General features: G+C 51.3%; 1 protein-coding gene across 1 annotated transcript; it reads left to right on the plus strand.

Moving 5' to 3' along the window:
- The first annotated feature begins 393 nt into the window (after positions 1 to 393).
- Positions 394 to 9,765, plus strand: KRT18 (keratin 18). The gene is made up of 7 exons (XM_029074168.2): positions 394 to 897; positions 6,078 to 6,160; positions 6,393 to 6,549; positions 6,983 to 7,147; positions 7,264 to 7,389; positions 7,864 to 8,087; positions 9,582 to 9,765. The coding sequence occupies exons 1-7, from the start codon at positions 457 to 459 to the stop codon at positions 9,712 to 9,714; spliced, it is 1,329 nt and encodes a 442-aa protein (XP_028930001.1). The 5' UTR covers positions 394 to 456; the 3' UTR covers positions 9,715 to 9,765.
- The last annotated feature ends 14,548 nt before the right edge of the window (positions 9,766 to 24,313 follow it).

Raw genomic sequence — 24,313 nt, forward strand, 5'->3', positions numbered from 1 at the left:
AAAGAGCCCGGGCTTGGGAGTCAGAGGTCATGGGTTCAAAGCCCGGCTCTGCCACTTGGCAGCTGTGTGACGGTGGGCAAGTCACTTCACTTCTCTGTGCCTCAGTTCCCTCATCTGTAAAAGGGGGATGAAGACCGTGAGCCTCATGTGGGACAATCTGATGACCCTGTATCTCCCCCGGGCGCTTAGAACAGTGCTCTGCACATAGTAAGCGCTTAACAAATACCAACGTTATTATTATTATTATTATTATTATTAAAGGTCCCGGGAAAGCGGCAGGTGCGGAGCGGGGCCTGGTTGCCAGGGGAGGAGCTAGCCCACCCCCTCCCCCCGGCCCTGCCCACCTGGGCCCGCCCCAACCTGCCCGCCGGACTATAAAGTGGCCTTGCAGGTCCTTCCCGCTCCCACTCGCCCGGCCGCCTCTCAGCTCGCCCTGTGCGCTCCCTCCTCGGCCCGATGATGAATTTCGCCCCGTCGGCCCGCAGCTACCGGTCCTCGAGCAGCTATCGGTCGTCGAATGTTTTTCGGTCGTCGGGGTCGTCGGGCCCCCGGCCCAGCAGCGCCGCCAGCATCTACGCCGGGGCCGGGGGCTCGGGCAGCCGCGTGTCCCGGGTCTTCGTGTCCGGCCCGGGGAGCCCGGCCCGCTTCCAGCCCCGGCCCGGCGCGCTGGGGTCCGGCCCGGGCCTGGGCCTGGGCCTGGCCGGCGGCCCGGAGAACGACAAGCAGAAGATGCAGGGGCTGAACGAGCGGCTGGCCAGCTACCTGGAGCAGGTGCGGGGCCTGGAGGCCGACAACCACCGGCTGGAGGCCCAGATCCGCCAGCACCTGGACAACAGGGCCCCCCACACCCAAGACTGGACGCCCTTCTTCAAGACCATCGAGGACCTCCGGGCCGAGGTGATCGAGGGGGCGCGACCCACCCGGGGCCATCTCCCCCCTTTCCTCTCTCTCCCTCTTCCCTTCCTTCCCCTTTTCTCCCCTTCTTTCCCCTTCTCTCCCCCTTTTTACCCCTTCCCCCATTTCTCCCCTTTTCCTTCCCCTCTTTTCTCCCCTTTTCCTCCCCTTCTCTTTTCTCCCCTTTTCCTCCCCCTCCTCATTTCTCCTTTTCCTCCCCCTCCTCTTTTCTCTCCTTTTCCTCCCCCTCCTCTTTTCTCCCCTTTTCCTCCCCCTCCTCTTTTCTCCCCTTTTCCTCCCCCTCCTCTTTTCTCCCCTTTTCCTCCCCTCCTCTTTTCTCCCCTTTTCCTCCCCCTCCTCTTTTCTCCCCTTTTCCTCCCCCTCCTCTTTTCTCCCCTTTTCCTCCCCCTCTTTCCTCCCCTCCTCTTTTCTCCCCTTTACCTCCCTCTCCTTTTTGCTCCCTTCCCCCCCCCCCCCCCTTGCTCCCCTCAGGGTGCGATAAAACCACCAGACGGGACCCTGTCCCCAGAGCTGTGGGATCAGAGACCCTCCTCTTTCCCCCTTCCTCCTCCCGAAGGGCCCGTTTGATCCTTTGATCGCTTTATCCGGACGACTCTCCATGGGGAAGGAGAGGAGGGAGATCCCCGAGCTGACCCTGCCCCGCCCCGCCAGGCCCAGACCAATGAAAACTGCACCCGACACCCAAACTTCAATAATCAGGCCGGAGGCCCCACCCCAAATCCCCCCTTCCAGGCCCAGGGGAGCAGCAGAGACCCCTCCCCAAATCACCCATCCCGGCCCAGGGGAGGGGGGAGGGACACCCAGGAGTCCAGCTACCCCCAGCCCCTCGGGCTCCGGAGAGTTAAACGGATGGAGTGAGTCACCGCAGGGTGTAAAAAAAAGTAAATAAAAAAGAGGGGGGGGGGAGGCAGTTTGCCACTCAAATGCCAGAGGGGAGGAGGGAGATAACTGAAAGCAGGAGCCCCCTACCTCCCATCCCCAATCAGTCAATAATATTTATTGGCCACTTACTACTGTGTGCAAAGCACTGTACTGGGCACTTGGGAGAACACACTGGAGCTAAAAGGCGGGATCCGTGCCCTGACAATCAACCGTGGACCTGGACAGCACTGTACCTTCATTCGTTCCATCGTATTTACTGAGCGCTTATTGTGTGCGGAGCGCTGAGCTAAGCGCTTGGAAAGTCCAATGGAGCAACAGATAGAGACAATCCCTGCCCAACAACGGGCTCGCAGTCTAGAAGGGGTGAGACAAGACAGCAAAACAAGTCAACAGGCATCGGGGACATCAATGGGAATAAATAGAATTAGAGAGATATACATCAGTGGGAATAAATAGGATTAGAGAGCTATACACCTCATTAAAATAAATACATTAATAAATATGTACATATACACACAAGTGCTGTGGGGCGGGGAGGGGGGTGGAGCAGAGGGAGCGAGTTGGGGCGATGGGGAAAAGCAGAGGAAAAGGGGCATTTGGGACGGCAGAGTGCACTTAATAGTAATAATGACGGTATTTGTGAAGTGCCAAGCACTGTTCTAAGCACTGGAGTAGATATAAGGTAATCAGGTTGTCCCACGCGGGGCTCATGGTCTTAATCCTCATTTTCCAGATGAGGAACTGAGGCACAGAGAAGTTAGCTGATTTGCCCAAAGTCACATAGCTGACAAGTGGTGGAGCCGGGATTAGAACCCACGACCTCTGACTCCCAAGCCCGGGCTCTTTCCATTAAACCATAGTGCTTCTACTTGACAGTAGACAAGACCCCTGCCCTCAAGCAGTTTACAGTCCAAGAAAGGAGGGGTGGGGGCGATGGGGGAATGATCCAGACTGCTCCTGGGGGAGGCTGGATAGACATGGCACCAGTGGAGAGGGACAAGTAGGGGACGGCTAGGTGGAGGAGGTGGAGTTCACACAGCCAGCTGGACAAGGTGTTGGGGGGAGGCAGTAAAAACACCTGCGTGGGCCTCTATCCTGAACAGGAATTGTAGGAAAGAGCAATTATCGTGTTCTAGGAGAAGTGGCGTGACCTAGTGGAACAATCCCAGGCCTGGGAATCAGAGGACCTCGGTTCTGATCCTTGGTTCTGCCGATTGCGTGACCTTGGGCTGGTCACTTAACTTCTCGTGCCTCAATTTCCTCAACGTAAAATGGCGATTCAATCCTACTCCCTCCTGTTTAAAGTGTGAGACCCATATGGGACAGGGACTGATCAAACTTGCATCTACCCAGTGCTTAGAACAGAGTAAGTGCTTACCAAATACCACTTAAAAAAAAAATGGGGAGGGTTTGAGGCTAAGATTTTTTCCCTTTTATCGCTCCTCTATCTTTCTCTTTTTCTCCCCGCCTCCACCGCCAGCTCATTCCACTCGTTCATTAATTAGATTTGGCCTCTTCCTGGTCTAGATTTTTCTTGGGCCAGCCCGTTGTTGGGCAGGGATTGTCTCTGTGGCCGAATTGTACATTCCAAGTGCTTAGTACAGTGCTCTGCACACAGTAAGGGCTCAATAAATGCAACTGAATGAATAACCCACTTCTCCCCACCTTCCCCCATTAGATTGTGAATGTTAACATCTTTTACTTCTACTGTAGGGTCCCAAGGGCTTAGTATGGTGCTTTCTACATAGGAAGTGGCCCATACAGTACTCTGTACCTAGTAAGCATTCAGTACCAGGCTGCGCGTAGTGGACACTCTGTACAGTGCTCTGCACAATGTAGGCTCCCAGCACAGTGCTCTCCACAGAACAGTGCCATACACAACTCATTCAATTGTATTTCTTCATTCATTCATTCAATAATACTTATTGAGCGCTTACTATGTGCAGAGCACTGTACTAAGCGCTTGGAATGTACAAATCGGCAACAGAGACAGTCCCTGCCCATTGACGGGCTTACGGTCTGTTCGTATTTATTGAGCGCTTACCGTGTGCAAAGCACTGTACTTTCAGCACAATACCTACACAATCAGTGCCTAGTATAATGCCAGATTCAGGGTGGTAATAATAATAATTGTGGTGTAATTGTGGTGTTTAAGTACTTACTATGTGCCAAGCAGTGTGCTAAGCGCTGGGGTGGACACGAGGAAATCGGATTGGACATAGTTCCTGTCCCATGAGGGGCTCATAGACCCCATTTTACAGAGGAGGTAACTGAGGCCCAGTGAAGTGACTCGCCCACGGTCTCACAGAGCCAGCATTAGAACCCATGACCTTCTTCTGACTCCCAGGGCCCGGGCTCTATCCACTACGCCATGCTGCTTCTAGCGTAATAATATCTTTGGTTGTAGAGCAGTGTGCTAAACACCTGGGGAAAGTGAAACCCGTTCTCCAACCATAAGGAGCAATAAACAGTGCTGATAATCATCGCCGTTAAGTCCAGAGCACTGTTAGGGGTGGAGTGTTTATACTGGGCAATTGGGAGTCAATTAATAACCAATCATAAATAGGTTGTCACCAGATCCTGTTCCTTCCACCTTCAGGACATCTCAAGATTTCACCCCTTCTTCTTCATCCAAATTGCTTCCACGTTGCTTCGAGCACTTATTCCCATCCCACCTTGACTACACCCTCGGTCTCCTTTCTGACCTCCCTGCCTCTTCCCTCCCCGGTCCCTTCTTCACTTTGCTGCCTGGAACGTTTTTCTTAAAGTGCTCGGTCCACATCTCCATTCAGACCTCCAGTGGTTGCCCTTCCATCTCCGCATCGAAAGTTAACTCCCGACCGCGGGCTTTAAAATGCTGTCCAATCCCATTACCTTGTATCTACCCCAGTGCTTAGAACAGCACCGGGCACATAGTGAGCGCTTAACAAATACCACAATTTTTTCCCGCTCCATCAGCTCACCCCCTCCTGACCGATTTCCTACAACCCAGCCCGCACATTTCACTCTTCTAACGTCAACCTGCTCAATCAATGGTATTTATTGTGCACTTACTGAGTGCGGAGCACTGTGCTAAGCGCTTGGGAGAATATAATGCAACAGAATTGGCAGACAGGCACCTTGCCCACAATGAACTTACAGTCTAGAGGGGGAGAAATTAGTAGAAATAAAAAAAATGTCATTTAAAGGTAAGTACAGATATAGAGATATCCAACTCCATCTTCAAGACCCTCCTAAAATCACATCTCCTCCAAGACTTTGTGTCTACCTCAAGAACTAGCTTATACTCCAGTGCTTAGAACATAGTAAGCACTTAACAAGTACCATTTTTTTTGAGACTTTTCTATCTAAACCTTTCTGGGTTGCCTGTGTACTCGGATCTGTACCCTTAGGCATTTTGATATTCAATCCTTTGTCAGTCCCACAACCCTGATGATGATGGTATTTGTTAAGCACTTATTATGTGCCAGGCACTGTACTAAGCGCTGGCATGGATACAAGCAAATCAGGTTGGATACAATCACTGCCCCATGTGGGGTTCACAGTCTCAATCCCCATTTTACAGAAGAGGTAACGGAGGCACAGAGAAGTGACTTGCCCAAAGCCACACAGCAGACAAGAGGCAGAGCCGGGATTAGAACCCATGACCTGATGTACAGACCCATCTGATTTTCACCCACCATCTCGCTCTATATTGTAAACCCCTGGAGTGCAGGGATCATGCCTACCTACTCTATTGTATTGAATTGATCCTTCAAGGTTACTTATTGCGTGCTCACTATGTACAGAGCACTGTACTAAGCACTTGGGAGAGTATAGCTCTGCCCCTTGTCAGCTGCGTGACCTTGGGCAAGTCACTTCACTTCTCTGGGCCTCAGTTCCCTCATCTGCGAAATGGGGATTAAGACCGTAAGCCTCAGTGGGGCAGGGATTGTGTCCAACCTGTTTTACCCCTATCCACCCCAGCGCTTAGTACAGTGCCTGAAAATTAGTAAGCGCTTAGCAAGTACCACAATTATTATTAGTAGTAGTATTACAACCTTCCCAAGCATTTAGTACAGTGCCTAGAACACAGTATGTGCTTAGCAAATACCACGATTCTTATTACAACCTTCCCAAGCACTTAATACAGTGCCCTGCACATAGTAAGAGCTTGGTGAATATCATTGATAGATTATTGATTCAATACCTGCCCTCGGAGAGCTTGCAGTCTGGATGCCCCCTGGCTAATTGCCCCACCCCATGGCACCCGGTGATGCCCCTTTTCTTCCCCATTGCAGATCTTTGCCAAGTCCGTGGAGAATGCCAACCTTGTCCTCAACATTGACAACGCCAGGCTGGCGGCCGATGATTTCAGAATCAAGTGAGACGTGGGGCAGGGGTGGGGTGGGGTAGGTGGGTGGGAGGCAGTGGCAAGAAGCCCCAGGAGGGCTGTGCCTTCCAGCCCCCACTATCGGGGGGCTTTGGGGCCTGGGTCTTTGCACAGCTTTGCACAGAGTAAGGGCTCAATAAATAGGATGGAATGAATATGGATCTGGGGGTCCCTGGGGAGGGTCTTGGACACCCCCGAGCCTCAGCCGGGGCGTCTCCCCCAGGTATGAGACGGAATTGGCTATGCGCCAGTCAGTGGAGAGTGATATCCATGGGCTCCGCAAGGTCATCGACGACACCAACATGAATCGGATGCAGCTGGAGACCGAGATCGAGACGCTCAAGGAGGAGCTGCTCTACATGAAGAAGAGTCACCAGGAGGTGAGGACCTGCCGAGGGGGAAGGACGGGCAGCTCTGTCCCCCCGGGAGGGGCGTTCTTTGCTTATGGATTTATCTTTACAGAGTATAAACTAATAATAATGGTATTTGTTAAGCGCTTACTATGTGCCAAGCACTGTTCTAAGAGCTGGGGGGGATACAAGGTAATTGGGTTGTCCCACGTGGGGCTCTAAGCGCTGAAACAGTGCTTGGCATAGAGTAAGCGCTGAAGACTGTGAGCTCGTCCTCTAGACTGTGAATTCCTTGTGGGCATTCATTGAGTCGTACTGAGCGCTTACTGTGTGCAGCTAGTACAGTGCTCTGCACACAGTAAGTGATTAATAAATATGACTGAATGAACTTATTAGGGGAAGGGGCCAGGGGCGAGGTGTGGGGCGGAATCTCGACAGTGACCCTTCTCGTTCTCCCCCACAGGAGGTGGAGGGCCTGCAGAGAGAAATCGCGGGCTCCGGGCTGACGGTGGAGGTGGACGCCCCCAAGACCCAGGACCTGGGCCAGGTCATGGCCGAACTCCGGGCCAAGTACGAAGCGCTGGCCGAGGAGAACCGCAAGGAGCTGGACAAGTATTGGTCCCAGCAGGTGAGGCCCGTGAGAGGGGCTGGCGGGGGTTGAGGGGAGGGTCTTCCCGGGCGGGCCTCGGGACGGCGGACCCTGACTGGGCGCGGACGCCGGTGTCGTCTCCCCGTCCCGGGCAGATCGAGGAGAGCACGATCGTGATGACCTCGCGCTGTGAAGAGGTGGAGAAGGCCAGGGGCGAGGTCACCGACCTGCGCCGAAGCCTCCAAACCCTGGACATCGAGCTGGACACCCTGAGAAACCTGGTGAGACCCTACAATCTGACCCCCCCCCCCCCCCCGGGCCTTCCTTCCACCTCTTCAAACCTCAGCCAACTGCTCCCTCGCCCCACCCCTTCAAATAATAATAATAATGGTATTCGTTAAGTGCTTACTATGTGCCAAGCACTGTTCTAAGCACTAGAGTAGCTACGAGGTAATCAGGTTGTCCCACGTGGGGCTCACAGGCTTAATCTCCATTTTCCAGATGAGGGAACTGAGGGACAGAGAAGCGAAGTGACTTGCCCGAGGTCACACAGCAGACGGGGGGGTGGAGCCGGGATTAGAACCCATGTCTTCTGACTCCCAAGCCCGGGCTGTTGTCTTTGGGCCATGCTGCTTCTCTCCCCTGGCTCTGCCCCTTCAGTTTCACCACCGCCTCCTCCACCCCACCCCTGTTGTCTCCTCTGACTCCAGCCCCGGACTGCTGGTCACCCTCTCTGCCCCTTTTCTCCCATGCAGAAGGGCAACCTGGAGGCCAACCTGCAGGAGGTGGAGATGCGCTACAGGCTGCAGCTGGACCAGCAAAACGCGCTGCTGATGCACCTGGAGGCGGAGCTGGCCAAGGTGCGGGCCGAGTGTCAGCAGCAGGCGCAGGACTACGGGGCCCTGCTGGACGTCAAGAGCAAGCTGGTGAACGAGATCGACATGTACCGCAAGCTGCTCGACGGCAACGACGACTTCAGGTGCGTCGGGGGGGCCCCCCTCGCCCGCCCCGATGTGGGGGCCGGGGGTCACTCACTTCATTCATTCAATCATATTTATTAAGCACTTACTGGGTGCAGAGCACTGTACTAAGCGCTTGGAAAGTACAATTCGGCAACCGAGAGGGACGATCTCTGCCCGACAGTGGGCTCACAGTCTAGAAGGGGGGAGACAAGCCAACAAAAAAAGTAGACGGGCATCAGTAGCATCAAAACAAGTAAATAAAATTATAGATCTATACCCATCATTAATTAAATAAATAGAATAATCAATATGGAGAAATATACACAAATGTTGTGGGGCTGGGGGAGAAGAGCAGAGGAAAGGAGTTGGGGCGATGGGGAGGGGAGGAGGAGCAGAGGAAAAGGGGGGTTTCAGTCTGGGAAGGCCTCCTGGAGGTGGGCTTTCAGTAGGGGTCCTGTTTGCATGTCCGGACCTGGGTGTCGGGGGGGCTGTGCGTGTATTGTGTCTGGTGCAGCTGTGTGTAGTGGCCTGACGTTTTGTGTGGGTGTAAACTGATGGTTTCTAGGAGTCTGGGGATGTGTATTTGTGTGATTGTGTCTGTGATGTGTGTCTGTGCGGGGGTGCGTCTGTGTCGGCAGCTGTCTATGTAACTGTGGCTGGGGGGTTGTGTAGGCAATCGGTCAACCATATTTATTGAGCACTTACTGTGTGCAGAGCACTGACCTTAACATTTGGGAGAGGACACTACAACAGTATAAACAGACACATCCTCTGCCCACAACAAACTTGCAGTCTAGAGGGGGAAGACATTAAGAAAATGACAGATATGGACATAAGTGCTGTGGGCTGGAGGGGGATGTGCATTTGTGTGATTGGGTCTGAGGGTGTTTGTGTGGTCACATCTGTGTGTGGTTGTTTCTGAGGGTGAGTATTTCTGAGGCTGTCGGAATGGGTGTTTGTGAGGAGGGGGTGTGTGGGTTTAGGAGCTGAGGGAAAGTGTGTGAATGTGGAGTGATGGGTGAGGCTGGAAGTTGGTCGGGCGGGGGGGGGGGGGGAGGTCTGGTGTGTGTGTATGTGTTGGGGAGGGATCTGTGGTGTGTCTGTGTGAGGGAGTTGTGCGATATCTCTCCCTGCATGGCTTAAAGACAAGATCCCGGACTTGGGAGTCAGAGGTCGTGGGTTCTAATCCCGGCTCCTCCACTTGTCAGCTCTGTGACTTGGGGCAAGTCACTTCAGTTCTCTGGGCCTCAGTTACCTCATCTGTAAAATGGAGATTAAGACTGGGAGCCCCACCTGGGACAACCTGATAACCTTGTATCTCCCCCAGCGCTTAGAAGAGTACTTGGCACATAGTAAGCGCTTAACAAACACCATTATCATAATCTCACACTGTAGCGGGCATGCAGGAACCAACTGACACAGTCGGGCAGGCCGGGGAACCCGGTCTGGGTAGCCCTGAGGGTGCTCCCCGCCTCAGTGTCCCCCTCTCCTCCCCTCTGTGCCCTCTTCAGCCTCCGCGACGCCCTGGACAGCAAGAGCAACAGCAATCCTGGCATCGTGCATAGCTTCCACAAGACCACCCGGACCGTCGTGGATGGCAAGGTGGTGTCCGAAACCAGCGACTCCAAGGTCATCCGCCACTAGGCCCCGCCACGGGCCTCGTGTGGCGGCCAATAAAGGCTCGAATGGGATGAACCACGTCTCCTATGCTTCCTCTTCCCCTCCTCCTCCTGCCTAGTGTTGGGGGGAAACACCACCAGTCGTCTCTTTGGGTTGGAGGGGGGAGGCAGGGTTCCCTCTGCTTCCCCTTCCTTTGCCTGTCTGCCCTGGATGGGAGGTCTTCCTAATCTCGGGTGGGGGTGGGATCCCCTGTACTCCCCAAGTGAGTAGGCTAAAATCCCCCCGCAATACCCTACCTCCACCCCATCGATCCTGTATTGCTTGTGCCGATCCCAGCGCTTAGTACAGTGCCTGGCACATAGCAAGCGCTTAAACAGCACCTAACTACTCTTCGAAGCGTTTAGTACCATGCTCTGTACACAGTAAGCGCTCGATTAGAATCCACTGATTGATTATACTACGCGCTTGGGGGAGGAAAATAGAGGTGGTGGATACAATCCCTGCTCAATCTAGGCGGGGAGACACAGACACTGAAATATTTTGGTCCGCCGACCAGGTACAAGCCACCTGATTTTGAATAAACTCAACCCCTCCTGCCCTTGCCAGGACGTGCATAAACTTCCTGAAGGAGCCGATTTGCATGCCGTGAAGCTGGGTTTCCTTTTGTTTTGAATCCACCCTCCCTGATCGATCGAGCAATGGTATTTACTGAGCACCACAGGGTCGGGGTGACCGGGCAGCCTTCCCTGGTACCTGTGCCTCCACCCTAGTCTTTCACACCCGGAACCTCCATTCTGGAAACAAGTAGTCCGGGGATTTCCCTGAGGCCAGAGTTCTTGGGGGGGGATCTTTAATCCCCCCCAAGGAGAGCTGATTGAATCACCAGCTCCCTGCTGACCCTCGGGTCCCCCGGATTGGGCTCTGCACCCAGTCAGCGCTTAATAAATACGATAATAAATACAATCGAATGAAAGTCACTTAGAGAAGAAGCATGGCTTAGTGGAAAGAGCACGGGCTTGGGAGTCAAAGGTCATGGGTTCTAATCCCAGCTCTGCCACCTGTCAGCTGTGTGACTTTGGACAAGTCACAACTTCTGTGCCTCAGTTCCCTCATCTGTAAAATGGGGATCAAGACTATGAGCCCCAAGTGGGACAACCCGATAACCTTGTATCTATCCCAGAGTTTAGAACAGTGCTTGGCACGTAGTAAGCGCTTAACAAATACCAACATCGTCATTATTATTCTCTAGTCCTCAGTTCCCTCATCTTGTAAATGGAGATTGTGACTGAGCCCCATATGGGACAGGGACTAGGTCCAACCTGATTTGCTTGCATCCACTCCAGTGCTTAGGGCAGTGCTTGGCACATAGTAAGTGCTTAACAAATACCATCATTATTATTATTAGGATCTGGGTGCTAATTCTGGCTCTGCCACTTGGCTGCCATGTGACTTTGGGCAAGTCCCTTAACTTCCCTGGGCTACAGTTTCCTCATCAGGAAAATGGGGATTTGATAAGTTCCCCTTCCCTTAGACTATGAGCTCCATAAGGAACAAGGACTGTGTCAGATCTGATTGAGTATCATCTACCCTGGGGCTTATTACAGTGTTTGGCACCTAGTAAACACTTCACAAACATCACAATTAGTTTCATTATCATAAGTTTGCTTCTCACCTCAGGGCTGACCTCTTTCACCTCAAACCCTTGCCCTCATCCTACCTCTGGCCAGGAACTTCCTCACCCTTGTGTATGTTTTTTATGTCACTTTATCAAAACTCTCACCACCTTATCAAAATTCTAGCCACCTTATCAAAACTCTCACCTCCTCCCTCTCCCCTCCCTGACAGCCATCTTCAACTGTTTGCTCTCCAGTGGTTTCTTCCCCACTGCTTTCAAACATGCCCATGTCACCCCTATCCCCCCCAAAATCCTCGCTTGACCCTACGGCTCCATCCAGGCACTGCCCCATCTCCCTCCTACCATATTCCTCTCCAGGCTCCTTGAGCCAGTCGTCTCCAGCCGCTTTCTCAAATTCCTCTCCTCCATTTCTCTCCTGGATCCCATCCGAATCAGCTTCCCGTCACTTTCGCTCCACAGAAACCGCCCTCTCAAAGTTCACCGATGATCTCCTTCTTGCCAGATCCAAAGGCCTCTACTCCATCACGATCCTCCTCGACCTCTCAGCTGCCTTCGACACTGTCGTCCACCCCCTTTTCCTGGAAACGTTATCCGACCGCGGCTTCACGGACACCGTCCTCTCCTGGTTCTCCTCCTATCTCTCTGGCCGTTCATTCTCTCTCTTTCTCGGGCTCCTCCTCTGTCTCCCACCCCTCAAGGTTCAGTTAATAATAATGTTGGTATTTGTTAAGCGCTTACTATGTGCCGAGCACTGTTCTAAGCGCTGGGGTAGACACAGGGGAATCGGGTTGTCCCCCGTGGGGCTCACAGTCTTAATCCCCATTTTACAGATGAGGTAACTGAGGCACCGAGAAGTTAAGTGACTTGCCCAAAGTCACACAGCTGACCAGTGGCAGAGTGGGAATTCGAACCCATGACCTCTGACTCCAAAGCCCATGCTCTTTCCAGTGAGCCACGCTGCTTCAGTTCTGGATCCCCTTCTATTCTCAGCCTACACTCCTCCCCTTGGAGGACTCATTTGGCTTCAACTACCGCCTCTATGCAGATGACACCCAAATCTACATCTCCAGCCCTGATCTGGCTTACTGGAAAGAGCACTGGCTTGGGAGTCAGAGGATGTGGGTTCTAATCCTGACTCCGCCACTTGTCTGCTGGGTGACCTTGAGCAAGCCATTTAACTTCTGTGTCTCAGTTTCCTCGTCTGTATAATGGGGATTAAGACTGTAAACCCCATGTGGGACAACCTGATTACCTTGTAACTACCCCAGCGCTTAGAATAGTGCTTGGCCCATAGTAAGCGCTTAACAAATACCATAATATATTATAATTATTACAAGTGCTAACCTTCTCAGTGTGCCTCTATCTCACCCATCTCGTCGCCAACTCCTAGCCCACATCCTGTCTCTGGCCTGGAATACCCTCCCTCCTCAAATCTGCCAGACAATGACTTTCCCCCTCTTCAAAGGCCCATCTCCTCCAAGAGGCCTTCCCAGACTAAGCCCCACTTTTCCTCATCTCCCACTCCCTTCTGCGCCCCCCTGACTCGCTCCCTTTACTCTTCCCCCCTCCCAGCCCCACACCACTTAAGTCCAGATCTGTCATTTTATCTATTTCTACTGACGTCTGTCTCCCCCCGGCCCAGACTGTAAGCTCATTGTAGGCAGGGAATGTGTCTGTTTATTGCTGTATTGCCCTCTCCAAAGCGCTTAGTACAGTGCTCTACACACAGGAAGCGCTCAATAAATACGGTTGAATGAAGTGTGATCCTGGGCAAGCCATGATGCCGAAGGGAGGAGTCAGGGAAATAGGGCTTAATCGGGGAGGGCTTCTTGAGATCTCGGTTTTCCTTCTCTCATATAATGTAAACCCCATGTGGAACCGGGACAGTGATTAGATTCCCTTGTATCTGCCCCAGTGTTTAGCACAGTGCTTGGCCCACAGTCTTAATCCCCATTTTACAGGTGAGGTCCTGCTAAGAGGGCGAGGCTGAGCCTTTAAGAAAAGATCCTCAAACGGGAGATCTGAAATTATTTTACAAGAAGCAGCATGGCTCAGAGGATAGAGCCCGAGTCTGGGAGTCCGAGGGTTCTGGGTTCTAATCTCAGCTCCCACACTTGTCTTCTGGGTAACCTCGGGCATGTCACTTCACTTCTCTGGGCCTCAGTGACCTCATCTAGAAAATGGAGATGACGACTGTTGAGCTCCATGTGGGACAGGGACTGTGCCCAACCTTGAATCCATCCCAGAGCTTAGAACAGTGCCTGGCAATAGTGAGGACTTAACAAATACCTTTTCTTAAAAAAACAAAAAAAGGTGGAGTGGGGTGGAGGATTTCAGGATTCCGTTACCGGGTGAGGGACTCAGGGGCCTGGGCCCCGGGTAGTTTGTCAGGACGCTGGCACACTTGATCGCAGCACCCTGAACAAAAGGCCTTTGTTAACTGGCCGGGATCCCAGGGTTTGGCTCAAGGTTATCTCCCCCATGATTCACCTCCGGGGAGGGGGCTGGAGGGGGTAGATTCTCTTTCCCAAGGGCAGAGAAGGGACGGGAGGGCAGATAGACAACAACCTGGAGTCCCAGGGAGTAGAGTGCATTTACTGAGCACTTACCGTGTTCAGAGCACTGTACTAAGCACTTGGGAGAGTCCAAGAGAACAATATAACAGACACATTCCTTGCCCACAGCTAGCTGACAGTCTAAAGTGTGTCTGGGAATCCAGTTAGGACAGTGGGTGCTTGAAAAGCTGAGCCCCTAGGGTGAGGAGACAAATGTTTGGAGGCAGGCGGCTGGACCAGTTGATCTCTGGGCCTTCTTCGGCCTCCCCAGGAGTCCCAGAGTGAGACGTGGCCCACCTAACCTCCCCCTCCCCCAAAACCTGCTGGTATGTTGATCAAATTACCATCCCACTTCCTCTCTGGAGCAGGGTCCAACTGTCTGTCAATCATTAACCCAGCTGGGATGGGTATGGGGGCCCAGCCCCTCTCCTAATAATAATAATATTTGTTAAGCACTTACTATGTGCCAAGCACTGTACTAAGCTCTGGGGAATTGCCTTATTTTGTCGAACCGTCTCCGACCAGAGGGGCCCCACAGACACATCCCTCCCAGAACCCCCACTTCTATCTGCAATCGGTCTGGTTGTGGATCCATTGAATTTTCTTGGTAAAAATACGGAAGTTATTGACCCCTGCCTTCTTCCGTGCAATAAACTTGCGCCTCCGCTCTCGACTCTCTCCCACGCCGCCCCTGCGGCCCAGCACGGGTGAGTTTTGAGTTGTAGCAGATCGCCTGCCATTTACTAGCCCCTGCCCAAGCTAGGCACGCAATGGGTGGCCTCAGCCGTAGCCAAGACTGGTAGAGGGCTGGAAACTCTCCAGGTGCCATCCTGAGAGGGGGAAGTAGATAGAAAATAATCAGGTCCCACATGGGGCTCCCAGGCCACGTAAGAGGGAGAACAGGTAGTGAAATCTCCATTTTGCAGATGGGGGAACTGAAGCTCAGAGAAGCGGAGTGACTCGCCCAAGGTCACCCAGGAGGCAGACGGCACAGCCGGAATTAAAACCCAGGCCCTCTGACTCCAGGCCTGCGCTCTTTCCACTAGTCCACACTGCCTGCGTGTGTGAGAGAGACACACAGAGACACTTAGAGACACAAATAGATACAGAGAGCCTCCCAGAGACAGAGGGGCAGGGAGAGATAGTTACATTGAGTGAGACGGTCACCTCGAAGCCGAGACAGACACCCACCAACTGACGGAGCGATCCACAGAGACAGACTCGTGAAACGCAGAGACAGACACAAAAGCCCAGTGAGGCGGAGAGAGAGACGCCCAGAGACTGCCAGCCGGCCAGGAGAAAGGATGAAGCCAGCTGGGAGGGGGTGGGCCGGAGGGGGGGAGAGAAAGGTATGGGAGTGGGGAGAGGGGGTAGGGAAGCGGTGGCTGAGACTTTGATCTTTCTCTGATTCCCTGGACTCTTCGGAGCAAGACAGGAAACGGCACCTGCCCGCTCCCTTTCCGCCTCATTAACTGAGCAAAGAGAACGGGGGAATTTCATTCAATCAATGAATCCACGGTATTTATTGAGGGCTTACTGTGTACAGAGCACTGTACTAAATGCTGGGAGAATACAACAGACTTAATTAATCGGTCAATCCGTGGGATTTATTGAGGGCTTAGTGGGGGCAGAGCGCTGTACTAAATGCTTGGGAGGGTGCGATACAACAGAATGAATCAATCAATCCGTGAGATTTATTGAGCGTTTACTGTGGGCGGGGCACTGCACTAAATCTTTGGGAGGGTACAATACAACAGAATTAATCAATCAGTCTGTGGGATTTATTGAGCGCTTACTGTGGGTGGAGCACTGTACTAAATGTTTGGGAGGGTACAATACAACCGAATTAATCAATCTATGGGATTTATTGAGTGCTTACTGTGGGCGGAGCACTGTACTAACTGCTTGGGAGAGTACAACAGAATTAACCAGTGGGATTTATTGAGCGCCTACTGTGTGCGGAGCACTGTACTAAGCACGTGGGAAAGTACAATATAATAATCATCAGACATATTCCCTGCCCTCAACGAGTTGACAGTCTAGAAGGGGAGGCGGACATTAAAATCAATTCCGGACAGGAGAAAACTGGAGAGGCCGGGATTAGAACCCAGGTCCTTCTGACTTCCAGGACACACTATTTCTCATTAACTTCTCTGTGTCTCAGTTCCCTCATCTGTAAAATGGGGATTAAATCTCACTCCCTCTTAACTAGGCTGTAAGCCCCATGTGGGACAGGGACTGGGTCCCATCAAATTAGTCGCAGCAACCCCAGCATTTAGTTCAGTGCTTGGTGCATAGTGAGCACTTAATAAGTACCCTTAAAAAGAAAAAAAAGAAAAAAAAACGGGTCCCCTCAGCGGCATCCATCTGATGCCATCTAACGTAAACTCGTTGTGGGCAGGGAATTTGTCTGTTCTACTGTGGTATTCTACTCTCCACAGCGCTTAGGATAGCGCTCTGTACACAGTAAGCATTCAATAAATATGATTGATGCCAATGAAGGAGCATGGTGGGCCTGGCAGTCAGTCAGAAAGTCGGTCAATCGTATTTACTGAGCCCTTCCTGGGTGCAGAGCACTGTACTAAGTACTTGGGAGAGGACAATACAACAATAAATAGACACATTCCCTGCTCACAATGACCAGGGCGAGCCAGTGCCAGGGCAGAGGGCTGAAGCCCAGAGAAGCAGTGTGGTCTAGTGGATAGAGCCCGGGACGCCAGTCAGAAGGACCTGGGTTCTAATCCCAGCTCTGCCACTTGTCTGCTGGGTGACTTTGGGTAAGTCACTTCCCTTCCCTGTGCCTCAGTTAACTTCATCTGAAAAATGGGGATTAAGATGGCAGGGACTGTGTCCAGCTCGATTTGCTTGCATCCACCCCAGCGCTTAGAAGAGTGCCTGCCACATAGGAAGTGCTTAACAAATACCGCAATTATTATTATTATTATTATTACCTGTCACGGCTCGGCAGCTAGTTGAACGCCCTGTGTGTATGTTGTTGGTCCCTAAAGGCCAGCAAAATGTTTTCCAGCTTCTCGGTGCCTGGAGTGGGGGAGGGAAAGAGAGGTTACATCAGAAGAAAACAGCTGCCTCCTTCTCTTCCCCAGCCCAGGCTCATCCTCTCCCTTGGAAGGCGTTTGGTGTTTAGCGCTAACGGTGTGCCAAGCCCTGGGCTGAGCCCTGGGGTAGACTGGGAAGCAGAGTGTCCTGCCGGACAGAGCCCGGGCCTGGGAGTCAGAGGACCTGGGTTCTAACCCCGGCTTCACCACCTGTTAGCTGTGCGACCTTGGGTAAGTCACTTCATTTCTCTGGGCCTCAGTTCCCTCATCTGTAAAATGGGGATGAGGCCCATGTCTGTGATCAATCCGAATTACTTGTAACTACCCCAGTGCTTAGGGCAGTGCTTGGCACATAGTAAGCGCTTAGCAAATATCACAGTTATTATTATTATAATGATAATCAGGTCAGAAACAGTCCCAGCCTCACACTCTCTTCTGCATTCTCTATGATAATAATAACAACAATGATGGCATTTGTTAAGCCCTTACTATATGCAAAGCACTGCTCAAAGCACTGGGGAAGATACAAGGTGATCAGGTTGTCCCACATGGGGCTCAGAGTCTTAATTCCCATTTTACAGATGAGGTAACTGAGGTACAGAGAAGTGAAGTGACTTGACCAAAGTCACACAGCTGACAAGTGGCAGAGCTGGGATTTGAACCCATGACCTCTGACTCCCAAGCCCGGGCTCTTTCCACTGAGCCACGCTGCTTCTCTCCCTGTCAAGGGCCCCCCCAGACTGGTAGTGCCACATTGGCCTTGCACCCGGGAAAGGAGGCCTGAATGTTGCCTAATGGTTAGAGTCCGGGCCTGGAAGTCAGAAGGACCTGAGTTCAAATTCCGGCTCTGCCACTTGTCTGCTGTGTGTCCTTGGGCAAGACATTTCATTGCTCTGTGCCTCAGTTACCTTCTCTGTAAAATGGGGTTTAAGACTGTGAGCCCCAGGTGGGACAGAGACTGTGTCCAACCTGATTGGCTCGTATCCACCCCAGTGCTTAGTTCGATGGCTGGCACATAGTAAGCGCTTAACAAATACCATTAAATAAAAGCAAACCCTTCCCAGCCCTTGTCCTTTTCTCCTGCCTCCTGTGGCTTAGGGGCGAAGAGAGAGAAGGAGGGAGAGAGAAACCAGAGACGGGAAGTGGGGAGCGGACGGGAAACATTACGGAAGCGAACCCTGGACACGAATTCCAGCCCTTCGGTTCGGGACAGCCTGTTCCAGCAAGCCGTGGGAGAGGGACAGTGGTGGGAGGAGGGACGAGGAAGTAAGGTGGCCTAGTGGAAAGAGTCAGAGGACTTGGGTTCCAATCCCGGCTCCGCCACTTGTCCGCTGCAATAATAAGCATAACTGTGGTATTTGTTAAGTGCTTACTATGTGCCAGGCACTGTACTAAGCGCTGGGGTGGATACAAGCAAATCGGGTTGGACGCAGTCCCTGACCACATGGGGCTCACAGTCTTAACCACCACTGAAGTGACTAATGTCCAGGACACATCACAACTCCTCAAAAAACTCTAGTGGTTGCCCATCCACCTCCGCAATAAACAAAAACTCCTCACCATCAGCTTTAAAGCCGTCCATCCCCTTGCCCCCTCCTACCTCACCTCACTGCTCTCCCACCCCAACCCAGTCCGCACACTTCACTCCTCTAATGCCAACCTTCTCGATGGGCCTCGATCTCGCCCGTCTCGCCGCCGACCCCTCGCTCACGTCCTACCTCTGGCCCGGAACGTGCCTCCCTCCTCAAATACGACAGACAATGACTCTCCCCCCGCCCCCTTCAAAGCCATATTGAAGGCTCACCTCCTCCAAGAGGCCTTCCCGACTAAGCCCCACTTTTCCTCATCTCCCACTCCCTTCTGCATCGCCCTGACTTGCTCCCTTTTTTCTTGTCTGCCCCCACCTCCCCTCCAACCCCATGGCATATATATATATATACATATTTTATATATATATATATATAATAATGTTGGTATTTGTTAAGCGCTTACTATGTGCAGAGCACTGTTCCAAGCGCTGGGCAGGGTAATCAGGTTGTCCCCCATGAGGCTCACAGTCTTCATCCCCATTTTCCAGATGAGGTCACTGAGGCACAGAGAAGTAAAGTGACTAGCCCACAGTCACACAGCTGGCAAGTGGCAGATCCGGGATTCGAACCCATGACCTCTGACTCTCAAGCCTGTGCTCTTTCCACTGAGCCACGCTGCTTCTCTATATCCGTATCTATATCTGTAATTTTATTTATCTGTATTGATGTCAGTCTCCCCCTCCCCCCCCCCCGTCTAGACTGTAAGCTCGCTATGGACAGGAAACGTGTCTGTTATTGTACTGTACTCTCCCAAGCGCTTAGTACAACTTAAGCGCTTTCTATGTGCCAAGCACTACTCTAAGCCCTAGAAGCAGCGTGGTTTAGTGGAAAGAGCATGGGCTTGGGAGTCAGAGGTGTGGGTTCTAATCCTGACTCCGCCACTTGTCGGCTGTGTGACTTTGGGCAAGTCACTTCACTTCTCTGGGCCTCAGTGACCTCATCTGGAAAATGGGGATGAAGACTGTGAGCCCCACGTGGGACAACTCGATCACCTTGTATCTACCCCAGTGCTTAGAACAGTGCTCAGAGTTTAGAACAGTTGGCACATAGTAAACGCTTAATGAATACCATCATTATTACTGTATCTACCCCAGCGCTTAGAACAGTGTTTGGCACATAGTTTGCGCTTAACAAATACCATCATTATTATTATTGCAACTACTCTGCACAGAGTAAACGCTCAATAAATACGATTGAATGAAAGAGAAAAAGAGAAAGAAAGAGGAGGGGAGATAAAAAGAGAGAGAAGGAAAGAGAGAGAAGAAATAGAGAAAGAGAGGGGGAAAGAGAAAGAAAGAGGGGGGAGAGAGAGAAAAAGAGAGGGTGGAGACAGGGAGAAAGAGAAAGAGAGAGAAAGAAAGAGAAGGAAAGAAAGGGAGAGGGAAAGAGAGAGAAAGAGAGAGAAAAAGAGAAAGGAGAGGAGAGAGAGAGAGAAAGGAGAGAAAGAAAGAGAGAGGGAAAGAAAGAGAAAGAGAAAAAGAGAGAGAAAGAGAGGAAGAGGGGGGAAAGAAAGAGAAAGAAAGGAAAGAGAAAAGAGAGGAAGAAAAAAGAGAGGGAAAGAAAGAGAGAGAAAGGAGAGAAAGAAAAAGAAAAAGGGGGAAAGAAAGATAAGAGAGAAAAGAGAGGAAGAGAGAGAAAGAGAAGGAAAAAGGAAGGAGAGAAAGAAAGAGAGAGAAAGAAAAGGAAAAGAGAGAGAGAAAGGAGAGAAAGAGATAGGAAAAGAAAGAGAAAGAAAGAGAGAGGGAAAGAAAGAGAAAGAGAGGAAGAGAGAGAGGGAGGGAAAGAAAGAGAAAGGAGAGAAAGAGAAAGAAAGGAAAGAGAAAAGAGAGGAAGAGAGAGAAAGAGAGGGAAAGAAAGAGAGAGAAAGGAGAGAAAGAGGGAGAAAGAAAAAGGGGGGAAAGAAAGAGAAAAAAGAGGAAGAGAGAGAGAAAGAGAAGGAAAAAGGAAGGAGAGAAAGAAAAAGAAAAGAGAGAGAGAAAGGAGAGAAAGAAAGAAAAAGAGAGGGAGAAAAAGAGAAAAAGAGGGAGAGAGAGAGAGCGCGCGCGCCCCCTTGTGGAGGCCGAGCCCCGGCCCCGCCCGAGTGCACTTGCCTGCGGTTTTGGCGCCCCCTGGTGGCTGTTCCGGGCAGGTCCCGGCGCCCCCCCCCCGCCTCCATCCCGCAGTCCCCGTCGCCGGCGGCGGCGGCCTCCATTTTAGCCTCTGAGAAGAGCGTCAGGGGCCCCGACCTCATCCCTCACGACCCCCGACCGACGGACAACCCCCGGCCCCGCTGGGAAGGACCTTTCACTGATTTAGTTTTTAATGATCGTTAGGAAAAACTGCCAGGAACTGCTCCAAGCCCCGGGGAAGATGGAAAATGGGGGGCAAGAGTGTGAGCCCCAGGGGCTACAGGGACCTGGGCGGCGCTTGGCACCCAGAAAGCGCTTAACAAATACCACAGTTATTATTATTATTATTGCGAGGTTATTAGGGTCACGGTCCCTGTCCCACATGGGGCTCTCCGCCCTAATCAGCGCTTAGAGCAGTGCCTGGCACATAGTGAGCGCTTAAATACCATAATTATAATCCCCATTTTACAGATGAGCTAACTGAGCCCCAGAAAAGAAGAATAGTATTTGTTAAGCACTTACTCTGTGCCAAACACTGTTCTAAACACTGGGGTATTCATTCAATCGTATTTATCGAGCGGTTACTATGTGCAGAGCCCTGTACTAAGCGCTTCGAATGGACAATTCGGCAACAGATAGAGACTTTCCCTGCCCAACGACGGGCTCACAGTCGAAACGGGGAAGTTACAAGGTCATCAGATTGTCCCACTTGGGGCTCACCGTCTTCATCCCCATTTTACAGATGAGGTCACTGAGGCCCAGAGAAGTGAAGTGACTTGTCCACAGGTCACACAGCTGACGAGTGGCGGAGCCGGAATTCAAACCCATGACCTCTGACTCCCAAGCCCGTGCTCTTTCCACGGAGCCACGCTGCTTCTCTGAGAGTACTGTATTAATCGCTTGGGAGAGTACAAGAAAACAATAAGTAGACACATAAGCTCCACATGGGGTTCACAGTCTTAACCCCCATTTTACAGATGAGAGAACTGAGGTCCAGAGAAGCAGCGTGGCTCAGTGGAAAGAGCCTGGGCTTCGGAGTCAGAGGTCATGGGTTCAATTTCCGGCTCTGCCACTTGTCAGCTGTGTGACTGTGGGCAAGTCACTTAACTTCTCTGGGCCTCACTTACCTCATCTGTAAAATGGGGATTAACTGTGAGCCTCACGTGGGACAATCTGATGACCCTGTATCTACCCCAGCGCTTAGAACAGTGCTCTGCACATAGTAAGCACTTAACAAATACCAACATTATTAATTGACTTGTTCAAGGTCGCACAATGGCCAACAAATAGAGGAGTCACAATTAGAACCCAGGTCCTTTTGACTCGCAGACCCCGGGCTCTGGAAAGAGCCTGGGCTTCGGAGTCACAGGTCATGAGTTCGACTCCCGGCTCTGCCACTTGTCAGCTGTGTGACTGTGGGCAAGTCACTTAACTTGTCCGTGCCTCAGTTATCTCATCTGTAAAATGGGGATTAACCGTGAGCCTCACGCGGGACGACCTGATTACCCTGTATCTTCCCCAGTGCTTAGAACAGTGCTCTCCACATAGTAAGCGCTTAACAAATACCAACATTATTATCTGCTAAGCCAGACGGCTTCTCTTCTGTTCTCCCCTGGCTCCTGAAGGAGCGTGGATACAATCTCGGGTCTCCCTGCCATCTTCCCCAACCCACCAGCCTGTTCAGGGGTGTGGAAAGCCAAAATCCTCCCTAGCCCCTCCTTGGACTAACAAACCCAGCTCCTTCCTCCGGAGACGAGGGAGCTGGGCAGAACTCATTCATTCAATCGTATTTATTGAGCGCTTACTGTGTGCAGAGCACTGTACCAAGCGCTTGGGAGAAGACGATACAATAAACAGACACATTCCCTGCCCGCAGTGAGCTTACAGACTAGAGGGACTCAGGGGAAAAGCCTACGGATTTAATAATAATAATGATAATGTTGGTATTTGTTAAGCGCTTCCTATGTGCTGAGCACTGTTCTAAGCGCTGGGGTAGATACAGGGGTAATTAGGTTGTCCCACATGGGGCTCACAGTCTTCATCCCCATTTGACAGATGGGAGAACTGAGGCACGGGGAAGAGAAGCGACTTCTCACACAGCTGACAGGGGGAGGAGCCAGGATTCGAACCCATGACCTCTGACTCCTAAGTCCGGGCTCTTTCCACTGAGCCATGCTGCTTTCCGAGAGGACCTGGTCCCCCCACCTGCCAATGGGGGACCCTGAGCTGCAGAGATTCCCCCCAACCTCCAAAGGACGACAGTTGAGGCAAACAAAACCCAAAGTGGATTAATCAATTAATGGAGCCTAGTGGCTAGAGCCCGGGCCTGGGAGTCAGAAGGACCAGGGTTCGAATCCAGACTCCGCCACTTGTCTGTTGGGTGACCTTAGGCAAGCCACTTCACTTCTCTGGGCCTCAGTTCCCTCATCTGGAAAATGGGGATTGAGATGGTGAGCCCCACATGGGACAGGGACTGTGTCCAACCTGATTTGCTTGTATCCACCCCAGCACTTAGTCCAGCGCCTGGTACATAGTAAGCACTTAACAAATAGGATAATAATAATCATTAATCCTCATTTTAATGAAGAGGCACAAAGAAGTTAAGCGGCAGGTCAGAGGCAGAGCCGGGATTAGAATCCAGATCCTCTGATTCCCAGGCTCTTTCCAGCAGGTCCCACGACCTGTGTATATCTCTGTAATTCTATTTATCTATTTTGATGTTATTGATGCTTCGCCCCTTTCCCTCTGCTCCTCCCCCTCTCCTCAGCACTGTTCTCATTAGCAAATATTTTTTTACCCTATTAATTTTGTTAACGAGACGTCCATCTCCTTGATTCTATTCATCATGATTAAGTTATCTTGTTTTTTGTCCGTCTGTCTGCCCCGATTAGACTGTAAACCCGTCAATGGGCAGGGATTGTCTCTATCTGTTGCTGAATTGTCCATTCCAAGTGCTTAGTACAGTGCTCTGCACATGATAAGCGCTCAAAAAATATTATTGAATGAATGCTCTGCACATAGTAAGCACCCAATAAATAGTATTGAATGAGTGAAAGAATGCTCTGCACATAGTCAGCACCCGATAAATACTATTGAATGAATGCTCTGCATATAGTCAGCACCCAATAAATACTATTAAATGAATGAATGCTCTGCACATAGTCAGCGCCCAATAAATGCTATTGAATCAATGAATGAATGCTCTGCACATAGTAAGCGCCCAATAAATACTATTGAATGAATGAATGCTCTGCACATAGTAAGCGCCCAATAAATACTATTGAATGAATGAATGCTCTGCACATAGTCAGCGCTCAATAAATACTATTGAATGAATGAATGCTCTGCACATAGCGCCCAATAAATACTATTGAATGAATGAATGAATGCTCTGCACATAGTCAGCGCCCAATAAATGCTATTGAATGAATGCTCTGCACATAGCGCCCAATAAATACTATTGAATGAATGAATGAATGCTCTGCACATAGTCAGCGCCCAATAAATGCTATTGAATGAATGCTCTGCACATAGCGCCCAATAAATACCGTTGAATGAATGAATGCTCTGCACATAGTAAGCGCCCAATAAGTACTATTGAATGAGTGAACGAATGGTCTGCACTTAGTAAGCGCCCAATAAATACTACTGAGTGAATGAGTTGGCCCCCGCCGCCATT

This window comes from Ornithorhynchus anatinus, chromosome 10 (assembly GCF_004115215.2).
Source record: "Ornithorhynchus anatinus isolate Pmale09 chromosome 10, mOrnAna1.pri.v4, whole genome shotgun sequence".
Lineage (NCBI taxonomy): Eukaryota > Metazoa > Chordata > Mammalia > Monotremata > Ornithorhynchidae > Ornithorhynchus > Ornithorhynchus anatinus.

Coding starts and splice junctions, on each gene's coding strand:
- KRT18 (XM_029074168.2), top strand. CDS start 457: ATGATGAATTTCGCCCCGTCGGCCCGCAGCTACCGGTCCTCGAGCAGC. Junction 6,161..6,392: donor GCCGATGATTTCAGAATCAA/GTGAGACGTGGG, acceptor CGTCTCCCCCAG/GTATGAGACGGAATTGGCTA. Junction 7,390..7,863: donor TGGACACCCTGAGAAACCTG/GTGAGACCCTAC, acceptor TCTCCCATGCAG/AAGGGCAACCTGGAGGCCAA.